The sequence below is a fragment of the Ornithorhynchus anatinus genome, chromosome 9 (assembly GCF_004115215.2).
Source record: "Ornithorhynchus anatinus isolate Pmale09 chromosome 9, mOrnAna1.pri.v4, whole genome shotgun sequence".
In the NCBI taxonomy this organism is placed as follows: Eukaryota; Metazoa; Chordata; class Mammalia; order Monotremata; family Ornithorhynchidae; genus Ornithorhynchus; species Ornithorhynchus anatinus.
Genome location: NC_041736.1, coordinates 18908180 through 18926133, shown reverse-complemented (window position 1 = coordinate 18926133; position 17954 = coordinate 18908180). Strand labels below are relative to the sequence as shown.

The 17954-nt window shown below is 39.5% G+C and overlaps 1 protein-coding gene across 6 annotated transcripts in view; it reads left to right on the top strand.

Moving 5' to 3' along the window:
• ATF2 (activating transcription factor 2) overlaps positions 1-16763 on the top strand; it is a 46872-nt gene extending 30109 nt beyond the window's left edge. For 4 of the 6 annotated variants that reach the window (XM_016228188.2, XM_007671263.2, XM_007671267.3 and 1 more), the window contains 4 exons: positions 1275-1424; positions 2109-2315; positions 9759-9864; positions 14125-16763. In XM_016228188.2, coding sequence (XP_016083674.1) covers positions 1275-1424; positions 2109-2315; positions 9759-9864; positions 14125-14354 — 693 coding nt within the window. In that variant the 3' untranslated portion in view covers positions 14355-16763. The remainder of the gene's footprint in view (positions 1-1274; positions 1425-2108; positions 2316-9758; positions 9865-14124) is intronic. The other 2 variants (XM_029071713.1, XM_039913000.1) reach the window with 1 other exon arrangement.
• The last annotated feature ends 1191 nt before the right edge of the window (positions 16764-17954 follow it).

Genomic DNA, 17954 nt, shown 5'->3' with positions numbered 1-17954 from the left:
AGGGAGAACAGCTGTTGAATCCCCATTTTGCAGGTAGGGGAACTGAAGCACCGAGAAATTAAGTCACTTGTCCAAGGTCACACAGCAGTCAAGCAGTGGAGCTGGGATTAGAACCCAGGCCTGGGCTCTCTCCACTAGGCCATGTTGTAATCAGTGTAACAGTATAGGAGAAACAGTAGAACTTCCTCACTGAATATATACTCTTACATCCTGAAGCCAGTGAGGCTATATTGACCGAATACTGTTGTATCTTAAGGGCTATGCCAGAGAGTAACTCCTAAAGATTATTCAAGAAATTGATATTTCTATATTTCAGACTCGCCTATGCTCTTTTAACTATACTTCATTAATTGAGATTTGGTTGTCATCTTATCCCACTCCCAAACTTGCAAAATCAGTTTTGTGCTGAATTTGACACTTGTTCTATAGGCTATCGAGAAATCAAAAATAATTTCTTCTGTCCCTGGGCCGCATACAAATACCCTATCCATCCTAGCGTTCTATTTGGCACTGTTCAGAGTCTTGTTCTGATTTAATTAGTTATTAATAACAATGATGGTATTTTTTAAGCACTTACTATGTGCCAAGCACTTTCCTAAACTCTGGGGTAGATGCAAGGTACTCAGGTTGTCCCATATGGGGCTCACAGACTTAATCCTCATTCTACAGATGAGGTAACTGAGGCACAGAGAAGTTAAGTAACCTGCCCAAGGTCACACAGCTGATAAGTGGTGAAGCTGGGATTAGAGCCCACATCCTCTGACTCCCAAGCCCTTGCTCTTTCCAATAGCCACATGGCTTCTCTAGTAATCTAGATATCTAGTTACCTTTTGTCGTTATCAGCAACTGCATTCAGTAAGTGCCCATTTTGTGCCAGACTATGGTAGGTCCTTGGGAAAATGCAATTTAAATGTGTGGGGTGTTTTTTTTTATTGTTTTTTTTTAAAAAAAAAAAAAAAGGTTCCTGACTTTGAACTGTGGGGCTCTTTTTTTTTTTGTTTTTTTGTTTTGGGGGGATTTTTTTCTCACTTGTGTTTATGCTTTCTCAATGTTTTACAGTACAGGAAATTTATATATTGCTCTTTTTATATCCTCTATCTCCCATTGCTGGATTCTGACTGCGAATCAAGACCAAACAGGAGAATTGTTGGCCATTCTCAATAAGTCTGTTCTACAACTAATAATTTATCACAGTATATATTGTAGACTATGGGGCAGGGGGGAGCATTTGGTTTAGGGGTTTTATGACTATTCTGTTTTATTTCTTTTTCCAGAGATTAAAAGCTGCTTTGACCCAGCAGCATCCTCAGGTAACAAATGGAGATACTGCCAAGGGACAGGCGAGTGGAGTTGTTAGAAGTCAGTCGGAGGAATCTCGATCACAGTCATTACAGCAGCCAGCTACATCCACTACAGAAACACCGGTATGCTGACCTAAAAGTGCATCATGCCAATGCTTACCGTATTGATGTCACCTTTCAATTTCAATTTTAATGTGAACTTCTGCTTTGATTGAGCAGAAAGATAATAAAATGTTAGAGAAGCAGCATGGCCTGGTACATAGAGTGCAGGCCTGGGAGCCAGAACCTGGTCTCATCCTGGCTCCTCCATTTGTATGCCCTTTGACCTTGGGCAAATCATTTCACTTTTCTGGACCTCAGTTACCCCATCTGTAAAGTGGGGTTGAAGACTGTTGTCCCATGTGAGACATGGACTGTGTGCAACCTGATTATCTTGTATCTACTCCAGCACCTAATTCAGTGCTTGGCACATAGTGCTTAACAGCAGCATCAAAAAAGGGCAGATATGGCCTAAGTAAACTTTTATAGGGTGGATTGGGATATTCCTGGATTCTGTTGGGAAATAAGAACCAGTAGCCCCTGTTACTGAAACTAAGCAATATAGGAAGGTGATAAAGAGAGAGAAATCTTTTTCTCCCTCTCCTTCTGTCCACCAAATCTGTTTGGTGTACCAATTTAATGAAGAGAGTGAGTGCGAATGAAATTGGTTTTCCACTTTGAAAAATATCAGCGTTGTAGATTCTATGAATTAATTGCTTAAGACTTCATTTTAAATGCAAGAAACAACATTTCATTGGTTGCTTTCAGGCTTCTCCAGCTCATCCAGCCCCACAGACCCAAAGTACAGGTGGCCGACGAAGAAGAGCAGCTAATGAAGACCCAGATGAGAAAAGAAGGAAGTTTCTAGAACGAAATAGAGCAGCAGCTTCTAGGTGCCGGCAGAAAAGGAAAGTCTGGGTTCAGTCTTTGGAAAAGAAAGCAGAAGACCTAAGTTCTTTAAATGGCCAATTACAGGTATATATATATATATATATTTATATATGTGTGTGTGTGTGTGTGTTCAATAGTTGAACACCAAGCATTTTTCAGTGGTTCTTCTTGGCCAAAGAGGGGGTCATAAAGTGCAACTTTAGCAAACAGTTTTAAAAAGCTCATTTTAATTAAGCATTGGAATAATTTACATTGCAGAAAAGTCAAATGGCCTCACTGAATCTTTAAAATAAAGCATACTGTTTTAGCTATGTAAAAGCTTGGCTCCTAAACTGCTTGACCATAAGTCCCTCTTAAATCACATTAAAGTTGTGATATAAACTAGCATGAGCACAGAGTGTTGAAATGAAGACTTGTCACTAGTCATTTGAGCTTTCTTGGGGTTTTTTTTTATCACAACTGCAAAATTACTTGAATTAGAGGTTCTTTTTTTTTTTAATTTCCACTTTCCTTTTAACTGTAGCTTGTTTTTTGTTTTCTTTTAAGTGAATATAGTGCTCGTGAAAGGTGCCAGATTGACAGCACTGGAAACTGAAGGCCTCTATTTACCCACAGAACAGGTACAATACGGCCAGAGGCAGTGCAACATACCCTACACTGCCCTGCCAGTGTGCCTGAACCCCATCTCTGAGGGACCTTAAGGGGTATTAGGGTTGTCTAGTCTTCCTTACTCCAGCGTTTGGTTTCCAGGAGTAAGAGGCCAGGAAGTACCAGTCAGAGAAGATGTTTTTGGGGCCACAGGTCCTTCTACTTACTTCTGTCGCATTCCAATCCACTGACTGGTAATAGCCAGAGCCTAATTAGGTTGAATTTTGAATCTCTTACCATCAATAAAAGGACCCAAATTTTGGAGTTAATTCCCTGAACCATCCAATCATCCCCAGTTAGCAATCAGTCCCACTCTTATAATTGATGACACAGAGGGTAATATCCCCCTGAAATACTTTGGATGTAAAGGACCATTTGCAGGCTAGCATTAAACTAGTTAATACTATTGTCGTAGATGGAATTTTTATGGCTAAGTTGTTATCTTGTATGAAGTAGAACCTCTCAGGGCTCTTGGGGCTTTAGGGAGTTTTTGATGTGCGTATCAATTTTGGTGCTTATAGAGTGCATTATAGAGCTATTTGGGACCATTAGAAATTCCAAAAAAAGTCAAATTGATCAGTCATTTTAATTAGACACTTATTCTGATGTGTTTTTAATAAGTTTTGCAATCATAATTTCTGACCTTGTTAAATGCTTTATGCCAAGCACAGTATTAAATGCTTGTGGAAAGGTACAAAAAGGATAACAGCCTCAATCCCTGATCCTCAGAATACTTACAGTTTAAAAGAAGAGTTGGGAGAGAACTGAAAATACATGCAGTGAAAGAAAGGATTAACAGAATGAAATCAGTGAAACAATAACAAAATCTGAAATGCATATATTCTGTGAGAGTAGTCCTTGGACTCCTCTCCACTTCTTTTTTGAATGGTATTTAAACGGTTACTATGTGCAACATACTGTTCTAAGCACTGGGGTAGATACAAGGTAAGTTGGACACAGTCCATGTCCCAACCTGGGGCTCGCAGTCTTAATCCCCATTTTACAGATGAGATAAGGCACAGAGAAGTGAAGCGACTTGTTCAAGGTCACACAGCAGACAAGTGGTGGAGCCAGGGTTAGAACCTAGGTCCTTCTGACTCTCAGGCCTGTGCTCTATTCTAGGCCTTGCTGCTTCTCATTCTTGACAGGGCTACCTAAGGTCTAGGGAAGCCCAGCGATGGGAGGCAGGGGAGGATCTCAGCGAACCCCAGTGACCCGATTGACAAGAGAGATGCCGGCCACGCAGTAGAAGCATGCAAGATGAAGCCTACACCCAACTGGTCTGGGGTAGATAAGTGGGATAATCCATCAATGTCACTTGTCAAGTGCCAAGCACTGTACTGAGCCCTGGGGTAGGTACGAGATAATCAGATTGGACACAGGCTATGTCCCACGAAGAGGAAAAATTAATAAAATCATCACTGAAGGATAACTTGAGCACTTAGGTTTTAAAGATGTACCTTCTGAAATCACTTTTATTTTAAGGAAATTACAACAGATTATAGAAACTAGTTTAACATCAAGGTGGGTTTATTCAGTCACTCTTCCCACCAGTTATCATCAAGTAATCAGGATGACTTGGATTCCGAGGCCAGTACAAGGGGTTGATATGAGGAGAGTTTGGACCCTTAAAATCACCTTTCTGCCTGTGCACCATTTTGGCAAATTAAAATCATTGGGGCTGTTGCACCTTGCAGTTTTGAAGCTCAGTCCTACAGGAAGCTGTTTGCTAGAGTCTCCTCCCCCATCCCCTTTTTTCCCCTCCCTCCCTGCCCTCAGCTTCCCAAGGAGCCTTACCTTTTGCAGTGGTCTCCCCATCATCTGTTCTGCTAGGCAGTTGGCTGACCCACACGGCATTTACTGGGCAACATTGCCTGTCTCTCAGTTGTCATGCTATTGATTTTTATTTCATTACTGCTTTTTCAAATACAGCATCTTTGCTTTTTGAATATATTCCATGAGGTGATTTTTATCATAATTGGTTCAATTTCTAAAATCAAACAGCACCCAGCAGAATTTTTTTGGTATTTAAGAGCAGTTGAGGCCACACTATTCTTGTACCTCAGGCAGATATTTATGGCAGCATAAAAAACTTTTAATGAGATATTGATGCAGTCTTAATTACTTTGCAGCACGGATAGCCACTACTACAAGAACAGCTGTGCTTTATTTCTGTATACACTGGAAGTTTCTGGAGTGCTTTTTAATGGATTCTTGATTTTAGTAGTTGATAAATTTTCATGTAGGTATATTTCTAATGAAGTACCTCTGCTTTTGTTCACAGTTTTTAATTCTAGCAACACAGTGGCTTTTGGAGGGTTTGATTTATTTAAAAAAAAAAACAAAAATCTCCCATCTTGTAAACTCTAGAAACAAATTAGTTTCCTTACAATATTACTATCCCTTATAAGGATTCATGAGATTTTTGAAATGCAAGGAAGCTTCAGATGTGGACCAAATTGTACCTTGGGTATATTGGCATATTTTAATATATTTCATTGGTTATATAAAACATCAACTTCACAACCAATTAATGGAACAAATATTTCTTGTTTCAAAAGACTGCTGTCTGGTTTTGGCTTCCAGAATTCCAGGGGTTAATCTCTTAGTGTTGGATTGAGAGAGAAAGAATTTCCATGTCTGCCAACAACAAAACCGTTAGCTGTGAAGAACAGAATGACTTGTAAAGAAAATTGAATGTCAAAGAAATAATTAAACTGTACTTTATGGGAAAACATTAATCAATCCTGCATTTCCTTAATAATTCTTCTCTTGACATGCTGGCATATCTGATCAGCATAGCGGGCAGTAATGACCCGTGATTACTTATATTCAGTAGTAAATTTAAGCAAGTTTGAAGGTTTGCCAGTGCACTTTTTTACAAAATGCCTGCAAAGTTTAATGCTTCATGTGTTTTCTTTTGGGTTTTTTGTTGGTTTTTTTGTTGTTGTTAAATCCTTGTTGTAACTAACCTAAGGTTTTGTTCCTTGAACAACTGTGTCTTTGCATATAGAATATGGTTGCTTGTTTCTGAGCCTCTAGACAATGTTGAGTTCAAAAATGTGGTAAATCCAACTGGTGAAAATAAAGGTTGTTTTGTTGTTTTGTAACAATGCCACCCCAGTCTTTCCCTAATGGCCAGTATTGGCTCAACATTTATTTTTTATTATATAAGAAGCATACAATCTAATTGGGGTGGGTGTGTTTTGGGGTGTGGGGAGGAAAGAAGGCATGCAAAAATGGCTTAGAAATCATCGGATTGGAAGAACAAATAAAATATAGCAATTTTGTGAGGATGAAACATTGGAATAAATCAGAGTATACAATTGAATATTTAAGTACTAAGGGTGGCAGTTATACCATTTAAAAACAAAATTATCTTAAGCACTTTGTGTGCCAGGCACTGTACTAAACAAGGGGAAATATATAAGCTAATCAAGTTGGATACAGAGAATAACCCACATAGGGCTCACAGTCTAATTCCCCATTTTACAGATGAGGTAACTGAGTCACAGAGAAATCAACTGACTTGCCCAGGGTCACACTGCAGACAGGTGTGGAGCTGGAATTAAAACTCAGATCCTTCTGACTCCCAGGCCCATGCTGTCTCTACTAGGCCACGCTGCTTCTCTTCCCACTGAGACGTCCTTACTCGGTACTTTTTTGGCAGCTGGTGGTCTCTCTATCAGTTTATTTGTTAATTTATTCATTCAATCAATCGTACTTACCAAGCCCTTACCGTGTGCAAAGCACTGTAGTAAGGGTTTGGGAGAAGAAGTCAAAAAAGGACCTGGGTTCTAATTCCAACTCCGCCACTTGCTTGCTGTGTATCTTTGGGGAAGTCACTGCACTTCTCTGTGCCTCAGAATCCTCATCTGTAAAATGGGGATTAAGATGGTGAGCACCATGTCGCACACAGACTGTCCCCCACCTGATTTAAATGGATCTACTCCAGTGCTTAGTTCAGTGCCTGACACGTAATAAGCACATAACAAATCCCATTTAAAAGAAAATGCTGCCCCTGGTTCTGTGCGGTGGGAAGGGCAGTAGCAGCTTGAGACCTCCATACAACTTGGAATGGTGGGAAGGTGGAATGGTGGGCCTGTTGTAACTGGAGCAGTCAGTGTGGTCTAGTGGAAAGAGTTTGGGTCTGGGAGTTGGGAGTCAGAGGACCTGGGTTCTATTGGTGGCCTCACCACCTGCCTGCTGGGGCATGTCACTTAACTTCTGTGTCCCCAGTTCCCTCATCAGCATACCTTTTCTCCCTCCACCTTAGAATATGAGTCCTATGTGAGGCAAGTATTGGGAACATCCAGGTTATCTTATATGAACCCCAGTGCTTAGTACAGTGCTCAGCACATAAGTTCTTAAATGCTACCATTATTGTTATTTATGCCTGCAGCTGACTGGATTCTGAAACTTGCTCCTCTAGACAATACCATGTTGTGTTCTCTGTCTTTTTTTTTCTTTTTTGTCATCCTTGTCCAGGTCTCTTATGTTTTATCTTGTGGTGTTTTGTTCTGTTTTGTTTTTTCTTTTCATTTTTCCTTGTGTCTGTCAACAGTCCCTTCTTCCATCCCTGTCCTTATTCTTAAGTTGTGAGCTCCTTGGGGGCCAGGGGTTATCTCTAGTATGCACTTGAATATATTTTTCCAGCACTGGGGACTGTGCTGTGCACTCAGGTGCTTGATAAGAACTATCACTACTAATAGTAGCAGTTATTTCCCAATTCTGTTTCTTTTACCTGAAAGTGATCATCTATCCCTTGCTCCACATTTTGGAGTATTCTGTAGCAAAGTGGCACTCTTAAATTTCAATAATGAGGCTATTTTGTTCAATTTGACTGTATTTGGACACATTAGAATTTAACTCATTACTGTTAATCAAAAAAATCAGTAGGATAGTTGACTTGGTATGGGTGGGTTAGTGCAAGTAGTGGACAGACTCCCAACTCCATTCCAGTTTACTGCTTTATTAGAAGTGTCTAACTTGATTTTTTAAAAATGATATTTAAGTATTTACTACGCACCAGGGACTGTACTAAGCACTGGTTTAGACATAGTACATGGCCACCTGGGGCTCACAGTCTTGGTCCCCATTTTACAGACGAGGTAACAGACATAGAGAAGTGAAGTGATTTCCCCCAAGGTCACACAGCAGATGAGGCGGCATCAATATTAGAACCCAGGTCCTGACTCCCAGGCCTGTGCTCTATCCATTAGACTGCGCTGCCTTCTTTGAACTTCTTCACCCCATGGCGTGGTGCTGTGAAGTGAGGTAATAGGGATGAAAATATGTTCCCGGCTATGCTGCTTTGACCACAGGACAAAAGTCTTGTCTTACGCCGTCAAGTCACCCTAAATACTTCCCTGCTACACCTCTGTGGTCAGGGAGGGGAGTGTGTGCCCTGAGTGGGGACACATGCTTGCTCAAGGCAGAACAGAAAGGAAAAAAAACCTTTGGGATACCTCAGCCCCACACTCATAAGAACCTTGAGTAGTGAGGACCACATCAAAAAGGGCAATTGTGAAATGCATTTATAAATTCAAAATGCAGTGGGTAATTAAGTGAAACCACAGAGAGTGGTGAACTCAATAGAATAGCATCATTCTTCCCTTTTACCTGCCAGCTTCACTTCTCTACCCTCCTTCCCCTTTGTTTCTTCCTCTTCTTGACTTTGACTCTAGGTTAGATGTACACGGTAGCTCACGCTCTTTTTCTCTTTCTCTCTCTCCCCCCTTCTCCGTTCTGTTAGCAGTGGATGTAACAAGAGGATTCTGAATTGAACGATTGAATGTAGTATATCTTTTATTCCTTAACGAAGTCCATGCCATTTCTCATTCCAAATAAATCGCATTATCCATGTAGGTCTTAATGTAAGGAGGATGGTCTGAAGGAAGTGGTCTCTCATGACTTGTGACCTCAAAACTTCTTTTGAATCTAGTAACACCATTGATTAATTTTATTTTCTATAATTTACAAATAAGTGAAATAGGAAACAAGCTTCTGCTATAATGAATCAGAATATACCCATGAGTCTTGGAATTCTAAGTTACAGACTGAATGCTAATTGATGACATATTTTGAGTTTTTTCTTATGTTTCTCAAAATGGCAGGTTACATTCCTAGGTTCCAGGATGGCTTTCTGACATTCCGGGGTCTATTTCAGGGTTCTACTCTATCCTAACTGTTGTAGTTTGGTCCTCTTTAAAGCACAGATTAAAAAGTAGTTGGCTCTTTCTAGTTTTTGCAAGTTTCTGGAAGAAACTGTTAAAAACTTGAACTAAAAATATAACTCCCTGTCTGGGAAAGCTATTTCAGGTAGGTATAAGAAAATTGATAGGTGACCTGAAGTATTAAATACAACCACCTGAAAAGGACTGGGGACTCTAAATATGATAGGCCTTTGGAGCCACTTGACAAGTTGTGCGTATTTGTACTAATATAGATATTTGGACATTTTATCACTATGGATTTTATTTAAATTCTCTTAATAATCTTTCTAGCTTGAAGAGTATTTAAACATTATGGGCTTAATAACACAAGTATTATAACAAAAAGAATTGAAGTGTGAAACACTGGTTGGAAGCCAATCCATAAAACCCTAAGGCTTCTAAGTCAACATGAGTCTCTACTTTTCAAACTATCTTACCGCTAAATGTTATGCTATTTATTTCTAAATCTGCCAGAGTTGCAAGTTAGGTTTAAGTGTCTAAATCTGAAAAAACAAGTGCTTGTTGTTTAACACGAAAGTACTAGTATTCCATCTAAACAGGAGCTGTTGACATGATTGTCAAACTTTCAAATATTAATACTTTTTTGTTCTTAACTGTATGTTGTTTGATTATGCTAAGGTGTATGATTTTTTTTTTCCTTCAGAGTGAAGTCACCCTGCTGAGAAATGAAGTGGCACAGCTGAAACAGCTTCTTCTGGCTCATAAAGATTGCCCTGTAACCGCCATGCAGAAGAAATCTGGCTATCATAGTGAGTAATGTTCCATTACCGATAGCCTTAGGCTGCATCAATGAAATACAACCAGAGTGAACTGAGCTAACGTTTAAAAAAAAGGGGCGGGGGGGACGAAGGGGGGAACTGCAGTACTAGTATTTAACATAAATATCGGAATATCCGCCACATTATTAAAGGATGAGGCGGCGTGGTATTTAACAGTTAAGTATTCAAGCTAGATTTCTCGGAAGTCTGCTTTGGCTCCGAAAATAGCTGATAGGTGAACACAGTCTGTAATTACAGATCTGCCTTATTCTGAAATCTCTGAGTTATATACAATCTTATTTTGGCATTGGCATTTTTTTCCTATTCAATCATGATGAGACTTCAGTGAAAGGTAGCAGCTGTGTTTAGCAACACATCTAGGATTTGTGAATTCACTCAAATAATCATTTGGGTTCTATCTTACTCTGTTTCCTCCTAGATTATTTCATCCTTATAGTGTATTTTTACTTCTGTTATGCAACACTTTAAGATTCTAACAACAGATTTTAAAAAAATCGTAACTTGTAAGTTGGCAGTCGCATTTATAAAGTGAAGTTTTTATTTTTCTCTGAGTTGGGCATTTTAGAGGTTAATTGGGCTCTTCTTATTTGTATGTCCCCTCTATTTGGATATGATGCACAGTTTTAGAACCAGATGCTGCTGGTGAATAAATGGCCAATTTTGTCCATTGCACACAAATTTGTAACAAATAACAGCACCGGGAATGCATTAGGTAACATTCATAATATATTACCCACAGCTTTCATTTTTATGATTTAGTGATATATCAGGATATTTGTAAATGTGAAGATTGTTTCTGCCATATGTATCCACTTCATTTTAATTTGCCAGTGTCAGTAATTCAGAAGAAAAGAAACGTTTTGTATTGCATGCAAACAGTTCCTCAGGTGCTTGCGATAAAACTTAATGGTCACCATCTTTACTTGTAGTCATTGTAAGCAGTTCCATCAGAATGGGCAATATTTTTTAATTTAAAAGATTCAGAAGATTTAGCAACTCTCTACTGCCATATATATATTTAGAGCTCTGATTTTTGTTAGTTTTGAGCGTATAAATCTCTGTTCACTGATATCCAGTCATTTTGACAGAATGGAGATTCACATTGTGGAGTAAATTGGAACAGTATAGAAATATGCTTGGGAATTTGTATTAAACAATGATTGCTTCAGGGATGAAGCCATTATGGCTCCCATCTGACAGAACAATATAATTTCATATAGAGGCTACTGGGGATAACATTATGCATGCATGGTTTTCCTGAGCAAGGAAGGCTTTTTTTTGAATCTTGATGGTTTGAAATAGAGATATATATGTCTCGCTAGATTGTCATGAAAAAAATCCTCTAACTTTAGAAAGAAAAGGAACTCATTTTTAAAAAAACACCCAGGCACTCTTCTAAAACTCTGGACCAAAGAATAAAGTGGAGTTTTAGTTTGACAGTTCAGTGCCCAAACTAAATGGTATTTAATTAAGGGGCTTAAGTGAAGTCAGTTAATCTTGACTGTGTTAAAAAAAAAAAAAAAAAACCCAAAAAAAACCCACCCCTCTCCTAAGATAAGGTCTTTTGTTTATATATTTACCTCTTGGAGATTTTGCTGTACTGTATTACATAGCCCCTTTCAAGAAGAGCAGTATTGCTGACTAGTAGTAAGATGCATCTTGTATCTACCAATTTGACCCTTTAGAGAAGAGCTGGGATGAAAGTAACCAGATGGTGACTGGCAATTTATATTAGAAATTGAGTAATGGCATAAACCCAGAAAGGAAGATTGGAGTTTAAAATTACAGCCTTACTATAAATATAAAGTAAAAAGAAGGGTTGTATACTCTTAGTAACCATGAATCTCAGAGAATGATTTCTAGTTCAGAAGCATAAAATTCAACATTTGCACATAGTTTAAACAACTAAAAAAATCAATCCATTAAAGGAAAGAAAAGGTTTTTCCTCTATGGAAAACTTTTTAGAGAACTAGATTTTCCAATTCTATCATCATAAAGGGAGTTTCAGAGACTGTCAGAATGATCAAAATAGAAAATGTGTCCCCGCTCATGATTAAAAAAAAAAATTCTCCCTCTGTCAACCTAGAATTGGGCTATACTGTAGCAACATGTCCTGGGATCATTTGTTTTTCTGAGCTGTAGCATACTTCATCATATAGCTTTTGGGTTAATGTAATCATTTTTCTCCTCTCAAACTCTAACACAGATCAAGTGATCTCACTAATTTGAGAGAGAAATAGTGTGCTTCGGAATCTCTCTCACCAAATATTAGGCTCTAGTGCTCTGGGCTGCAGTTGGGCAAGTGGAAAGGTAAAGGCTGCAGAGGTGAAGCTGGGCATGACAGTGCCCTGTGCTTCTGAAACCGTAAGTCTGAACACCGAGCCAGCCAAATTCCTTATTATCATCAGCACCAGCACTTACTGAGCATTTTACTACTATGTAAGGGACTCGGTAGAGCATACAAAAGGAGTCAAAGTGACCAGTCTCTGCCCTCAAAATGCTTACAGCCTAATGGGGAGACCAGTAGACACACAATGCCAAGTATCAAATGAGTCAGTGAACGAGAGTTTGAATACCAGTGAGGAATGTGTTTGCACACGAGGGCAAATGCGATTGATTGGGCTGGCCAGAGGGGTGGGGCAGGAGTTTGGAGGGTCTCAGGGGAGCAGATGGGACTACACTCCATCCAGGATTCATTCATTCAAAAGCATTTATTGAGGGTTTACTATGTGCAAAGCAGTGTACTAAGCGCTCGGGAGAGTACGATATAACAACACACAGACACATTCTTTGCCCACAACAACCTTGCCGTCTAGAGGAGGAGACAGACATTAATATACATAAATTACAGATATATACGTTTGTGCTGTGAGGAAGGGAGGGTGAATGAAGGGAGCAAGTCCGGGAGAAGAGAGGAGAACTTAGAGAAGGCTTCGTGGAGGAGTTGTGCCCTCAATAAGGCTTTGAAGAGGGGGAGAGCAATTGTCTGTCTGATGTGAGGGAGGGATGATAAAGCCCAACAACCACTCCATGCCCCAAGGTGAGCCCTGGGAGCAAGGTGCCTGAGGTGGGATGGGACAGGAAGTGAGCCCTAGGCATCCTTTCCGGGGAGGGAAAAGGGACCCAAACGGCAGGCAGGCTCTGGCCACTGTGCCTCCATAATGCCCTCCCAGTCTCTCCCACCTCTTGGTCTCTTCCTCCTCAACTTTTCGAGCCAGGTTCCGCCACAATAGGTACTCAGTAAACCCTGTAGATGGACAGGTGGGGAGAGGACCAGAGAGGATAGCCCTACTCCTGTTCAAACCTCGTGAGATATTTCAGGAACCTAGCCTGATGCAGCACAGGCTTGAGACCTAGAAGCTAATCTAAATTCATTTATGCAAAGGTCTTGAGGATAAGGAGTTTCAGCTATTCACCATATGTTCCTATAGGGGAGATATTTGCCCCGGGTAAGCAAAGGAATATGTTCCAGTTTGATGTAAAAGATCATTCGATGCATCTTGTCCCCTCTGAATATCGCCTTAGAACATTGCGCCAAGTTGCAATGTTGCATTTTGGTGAAAGAATAGATATCTGAGGTCTTTCCCCTGGTTACTGTTCATAAAATAAATTCATGACCTCGTTTGGAATTTTATTCCTTTCTCGGGTTTCTGTTCAAGTGCACTGTTCTAAGTTCTGGTGTTTGGGGCTTTGTATTTGCATCCAGTTAATATAACGGTACAACTGGTGCCATCTAGTCTGGACATTGCTAAGCCTCGTGTATCTGCATCCCTAGGATCAGGTGCTGTAATGATCCTTTGGTACAGCAGATGGAAAGTCAGCCAAAGTAACTGCAGTTCCGGAGAGGCAGGAGGAGTCATTTGAAAGCTCTCAGATCATGAATAACGAAATACATATCTTATCAGAAACAAGAAGAGCCGGTAATAAGACCAAACAGATTGTCTCAGCAAATGGAGTTAGTTTCTAGAAATATATGTCATATGGAGTTAAGCCATGGTTTGTTTGTTTTTTCGTCTTCAACTAGCTCCCACTTAGTTTATAGCTTGGAAGCTTAGATAAATAGTAGTTTTGTAGTAAATGTGCTTTCAGTTGTCCAGCCGGAGGCCCTCTTCTATGACTTTGATGCTTTATCTTCCCTTTTCGCCACTGTTTTGGACGAAAGCAGCTAAGCGCACCGGCTAGGAGACAGACAAATTGGAAAGTAACATCCCCACCTGTGTCTCTTCCCAGCAGCTGCTGATAAAGACGACAGTTCGGAAGACACTTCAGTGCCAAGCAGCCCGCACGCTGAAGCCATCCAGCACAGTTCCGTGAGCACATCCAATGGAGTGAGTTCAACTTCCAAGGCAGAAGCAGTGGCCACGTCAGTTCTCACCCAGATGGCGGACCGGAGTCCCGAGCCGGCGCTGTCACAGATTGTGGTGGCCCCGCCTTCCCAGGCCCAGCCCTCAGGAAGTTGATTAGAAATCTGCGTTGCCACAGTTTTAGATATTCAATAATGACTCAAAAGGGAAATCAAGGCAAGACCAGGCTCCAGCTAGAAGAAATGTGTAGTTTTAAAAAAAAAAAATCATTCATTTTTGTAACGATTGAATTGAAATGTGGCTTTTAAGATTGGCATAAGGGCAGATGACGATCAGAAGGAACAATAGTTTTGAGTCTCTTCCGAAAGACTGACTTTTTTTTTTATAAATATTGTTAGGTTTACTAGTTCTTTCTGTGCTCAATGTGTAAAGTGTGTGTATAGTACAATGTGTTTTATTTCACTTTTATTTTTGGTATTATTTTAACCAACACGAGGATGAATTATCGATCTCCTCTTTCCCCTTTCCCGGACCTTTCCCCCACCCTTGACTGTGAGAGTACTATTGTTATGTGACATTTATACCAAAGTTCTGCATAGTCCCTATTGACTTTGTAATGTTAACAAGGTCATAAAGCACTAGGCAAGAGAAAGATATTAACAGTAAATTTGCTTTTAATCTTTTTGCCTTTTTATTTTGCACAATATGAGAGGAAGAACCTTGAGAGAGAACACATCCTTCCTTTATTACAGTGTAAGTAGGGTTGTGTTGGTGGCTTTTTAACTCTTAACAGTTTTTAACAGTGCCAGTGCAGTATAGGTAGGTTATACAGTACTTTCATGCACCTGTTTACTCTTAAACGAGATCAGGGTCATTCATTATAAAATGATTTTATTGTGGTTTTGTTTTTTGTTTTTTAATCCGTCTGTTTTGTCAGCCTTTATCATTTCAAAGGGGAAGCTTTATTTTTGCAGCCAAATAAAATTATCCAGTTACCCTACTTTGTGAGGCATAGATAGTGAACCGATATATTGTACAATACAGGGTTATCACGTCAATTACTTTCCCACAATTAACCTGTTCCCTTATGGGGTTCAAGTTACAGGCTGGGAGGTTTTAATCCATACTCAAGTGTAGTGTGATGGCCAGAAAAGCTTGAGGAAAAAAACTACATTGGACAATTCAAGATTTTTCTTTTTGTCATGGTCTTGTATTTGCAAGCTATCTTGTACTTATTCTTGTGAAAGCACTGTCATCTTTTAGTAGCAAAATTTTGATACCTTTCTTGTGGGGGGGGAAAGAATCAGTATCTTGAAAACAATGTAATTATAATGTGGAGTGTGTATGTGTGCGTGAGTGTGTGAATGGTTCTGTAGTTTATGCCAGCAATCTTTGCTTGAATGTTTAAAGATGCCTTCAATGTGATGCTGGCCAATAGATGATTGCAGTTTAAAATGTAATTTACTGTGCGGACTTGGATAACTAACATTCCATGATGTAGTTTGTTTCTGATGAGATGATTGTAGGTACACTTTTTTTCTCTCTATCCAATCATCTGTAGGATATTGAGTTTTTCTAAATGTGCCATTATCTATTGATTCTGCACTCCATGTTCAAAATACAGTACAACTTTACAATAGTCTAAGTTGTAAAAACAAGAAATAAATGTGTATGCTTTCAGGTAACAACTCTGTAAAATAGCTCAAAAGCATACCCAGTAGCAACTCTGACATTCAGGCAGGATTTCTGATGTAAATATAGCACGGATATCTGTAATGCATCTATAATAGGTTGTGTAGTTCTTCCTTCTCCATGCTATCCTAAATGCTGGAGTCTCGGTGCCATCAAATTCTTTAGGAGACTTGCATAAACGAATCTGTGTGAAATATCATTGATAATACTAAGAAATGAAACACTATTTGTATAATATCCGACTGGAAGACTATCAGATTTTGTCTGTCATTTCAGGGCTCACAAATCATAGCAATTCTTACATCCAGCCTGTTAAATTCAGGAGGTAAGTAGTTGACTGCCCAAGCTAAAATCTCTTATTTAACTGAGTAGTTAGAAACTCATCAGTGACAGTAATTTCTACAATCATGATTTTTGCCACAAATGCTGAGAAGAGTGATCTCAAAGGCACAAAATGTGAATTCTGCAAGAAAGCTACAATTACCATTTTCTGTTGTATTTTTGGAGGTTTAAATGAAGCCTCACTTCACCTTCCTAAATGCCTCAAGGCATTTCTCAGCTTTTATTTATACCAATTCAAGGGGTTTTTTGTTTTGTTTTTAACTGTAAAGTAAAACTATATAGATGTAAGGAAACATGTAAACAATCAATGAGGCAGATTCCATTCTGAACCAACCTGTGTTCAGCAAAAAGAAAACCAGTATGAGTTGTACAAAACACAAATTCCATTTTGACTTTTAGTCTATGCCCTACTACTTCTGTACTTAGCATTTTGAGTCTTTACATTTGAAATGGTTCACAAACTGTACTGTTTTCTTCTATGTGCAGTTTGCATGAGTAAATCATCAGAGAATAAATCTATCTTTAAATTACGTTCACTTTTTCTTGACATTATCTCCAACAAAGTTATAACCTTTGATGCCCGACAGAGGAGACGCACTATTCCAGGTGTGTTGAACGTTTGGAGAGAGCCATCCTGTAAAACTCAGGTTTTTAACATTGCTGAGAAGATGAAGGTGGGTGGGGGGGGGGGGTGGAAGACCCTGGCAAATCCTGTTGCTATAGAGCTCAGACTTTACCTAAATTATTTTAATAGCTTGCCAGTATTAATCGATTTATAACCAGACCCAATTGGAGTTTTTTTTTTTGAGGTTTAGATACAGTAAAGGGGGTGCAAGTGAAAAATTACATTTCATTTTGCTTTCCCGCATTCAGAACAGCTCTTCTTCCATTCTCTTCTCCTCCTCCCTGCCCAATTCTTCAGTGTCTCCAGGATTAGGAAGAAGGAGATAGTTTTAAATAAAAAACAAACCTATCCTATTGGAAAACAGTGAAGTTTTAGGTGGCTAGTCTAGTGTCCTCAGGGAAGAAAACTCAGAAATCCCAGTAATTTTTAAAAACGGTAAGCCAACCCAAACATTACAGTAGGTGTCTGAGCAGCTCTGAACTGTTGATTGGAAACTTCTCAAGATGGATGCATCTGCTAGTGAAATGGAGGGTGTGGAAGAGAGTTTGACAGAGGATGAATCTGTTAAAGTAGTATGTATACATGAGGGGAAATGTGTGGCTACATCATTCAAAACATCATAAGCAGCCTGGCCTAACAGGAGCATGGATGTGGGAGGCAGAGGGCCCTGGTGAGTTCCAACCCTGGCTCTGCCACATGCCTATGATGTGACCCAGGGTAAATCAATTTTCTGGGCCCCAGTTACCTCACTTATAAAATGGGGATTAACTCCCTCTCCCTATACTACTGTATAACACCCTGTACAGTAGTATAGAAGTCAAATGTGTAAAACATAGATAGCTGTAACATCTATAATTGGAGAATGACAAGAAGAACAGAATGAGGAACATATAAGCTCAGGGGAGAAATAACTGATCAATAAATTGTTGAAAATAATAAGAAAATGGACTGGTTAGAAGACTCAAATTGCCAGTTTTTCTTGCTTATCTCCCTGGATCTTCACAAAGGGAAAACCTGGACCAGCTCAGGACTTGGGACCAGAAGTACCCTTTTATACTCACCCATTAACAGCAGGATTCACTCTTTGCCCTAATCTG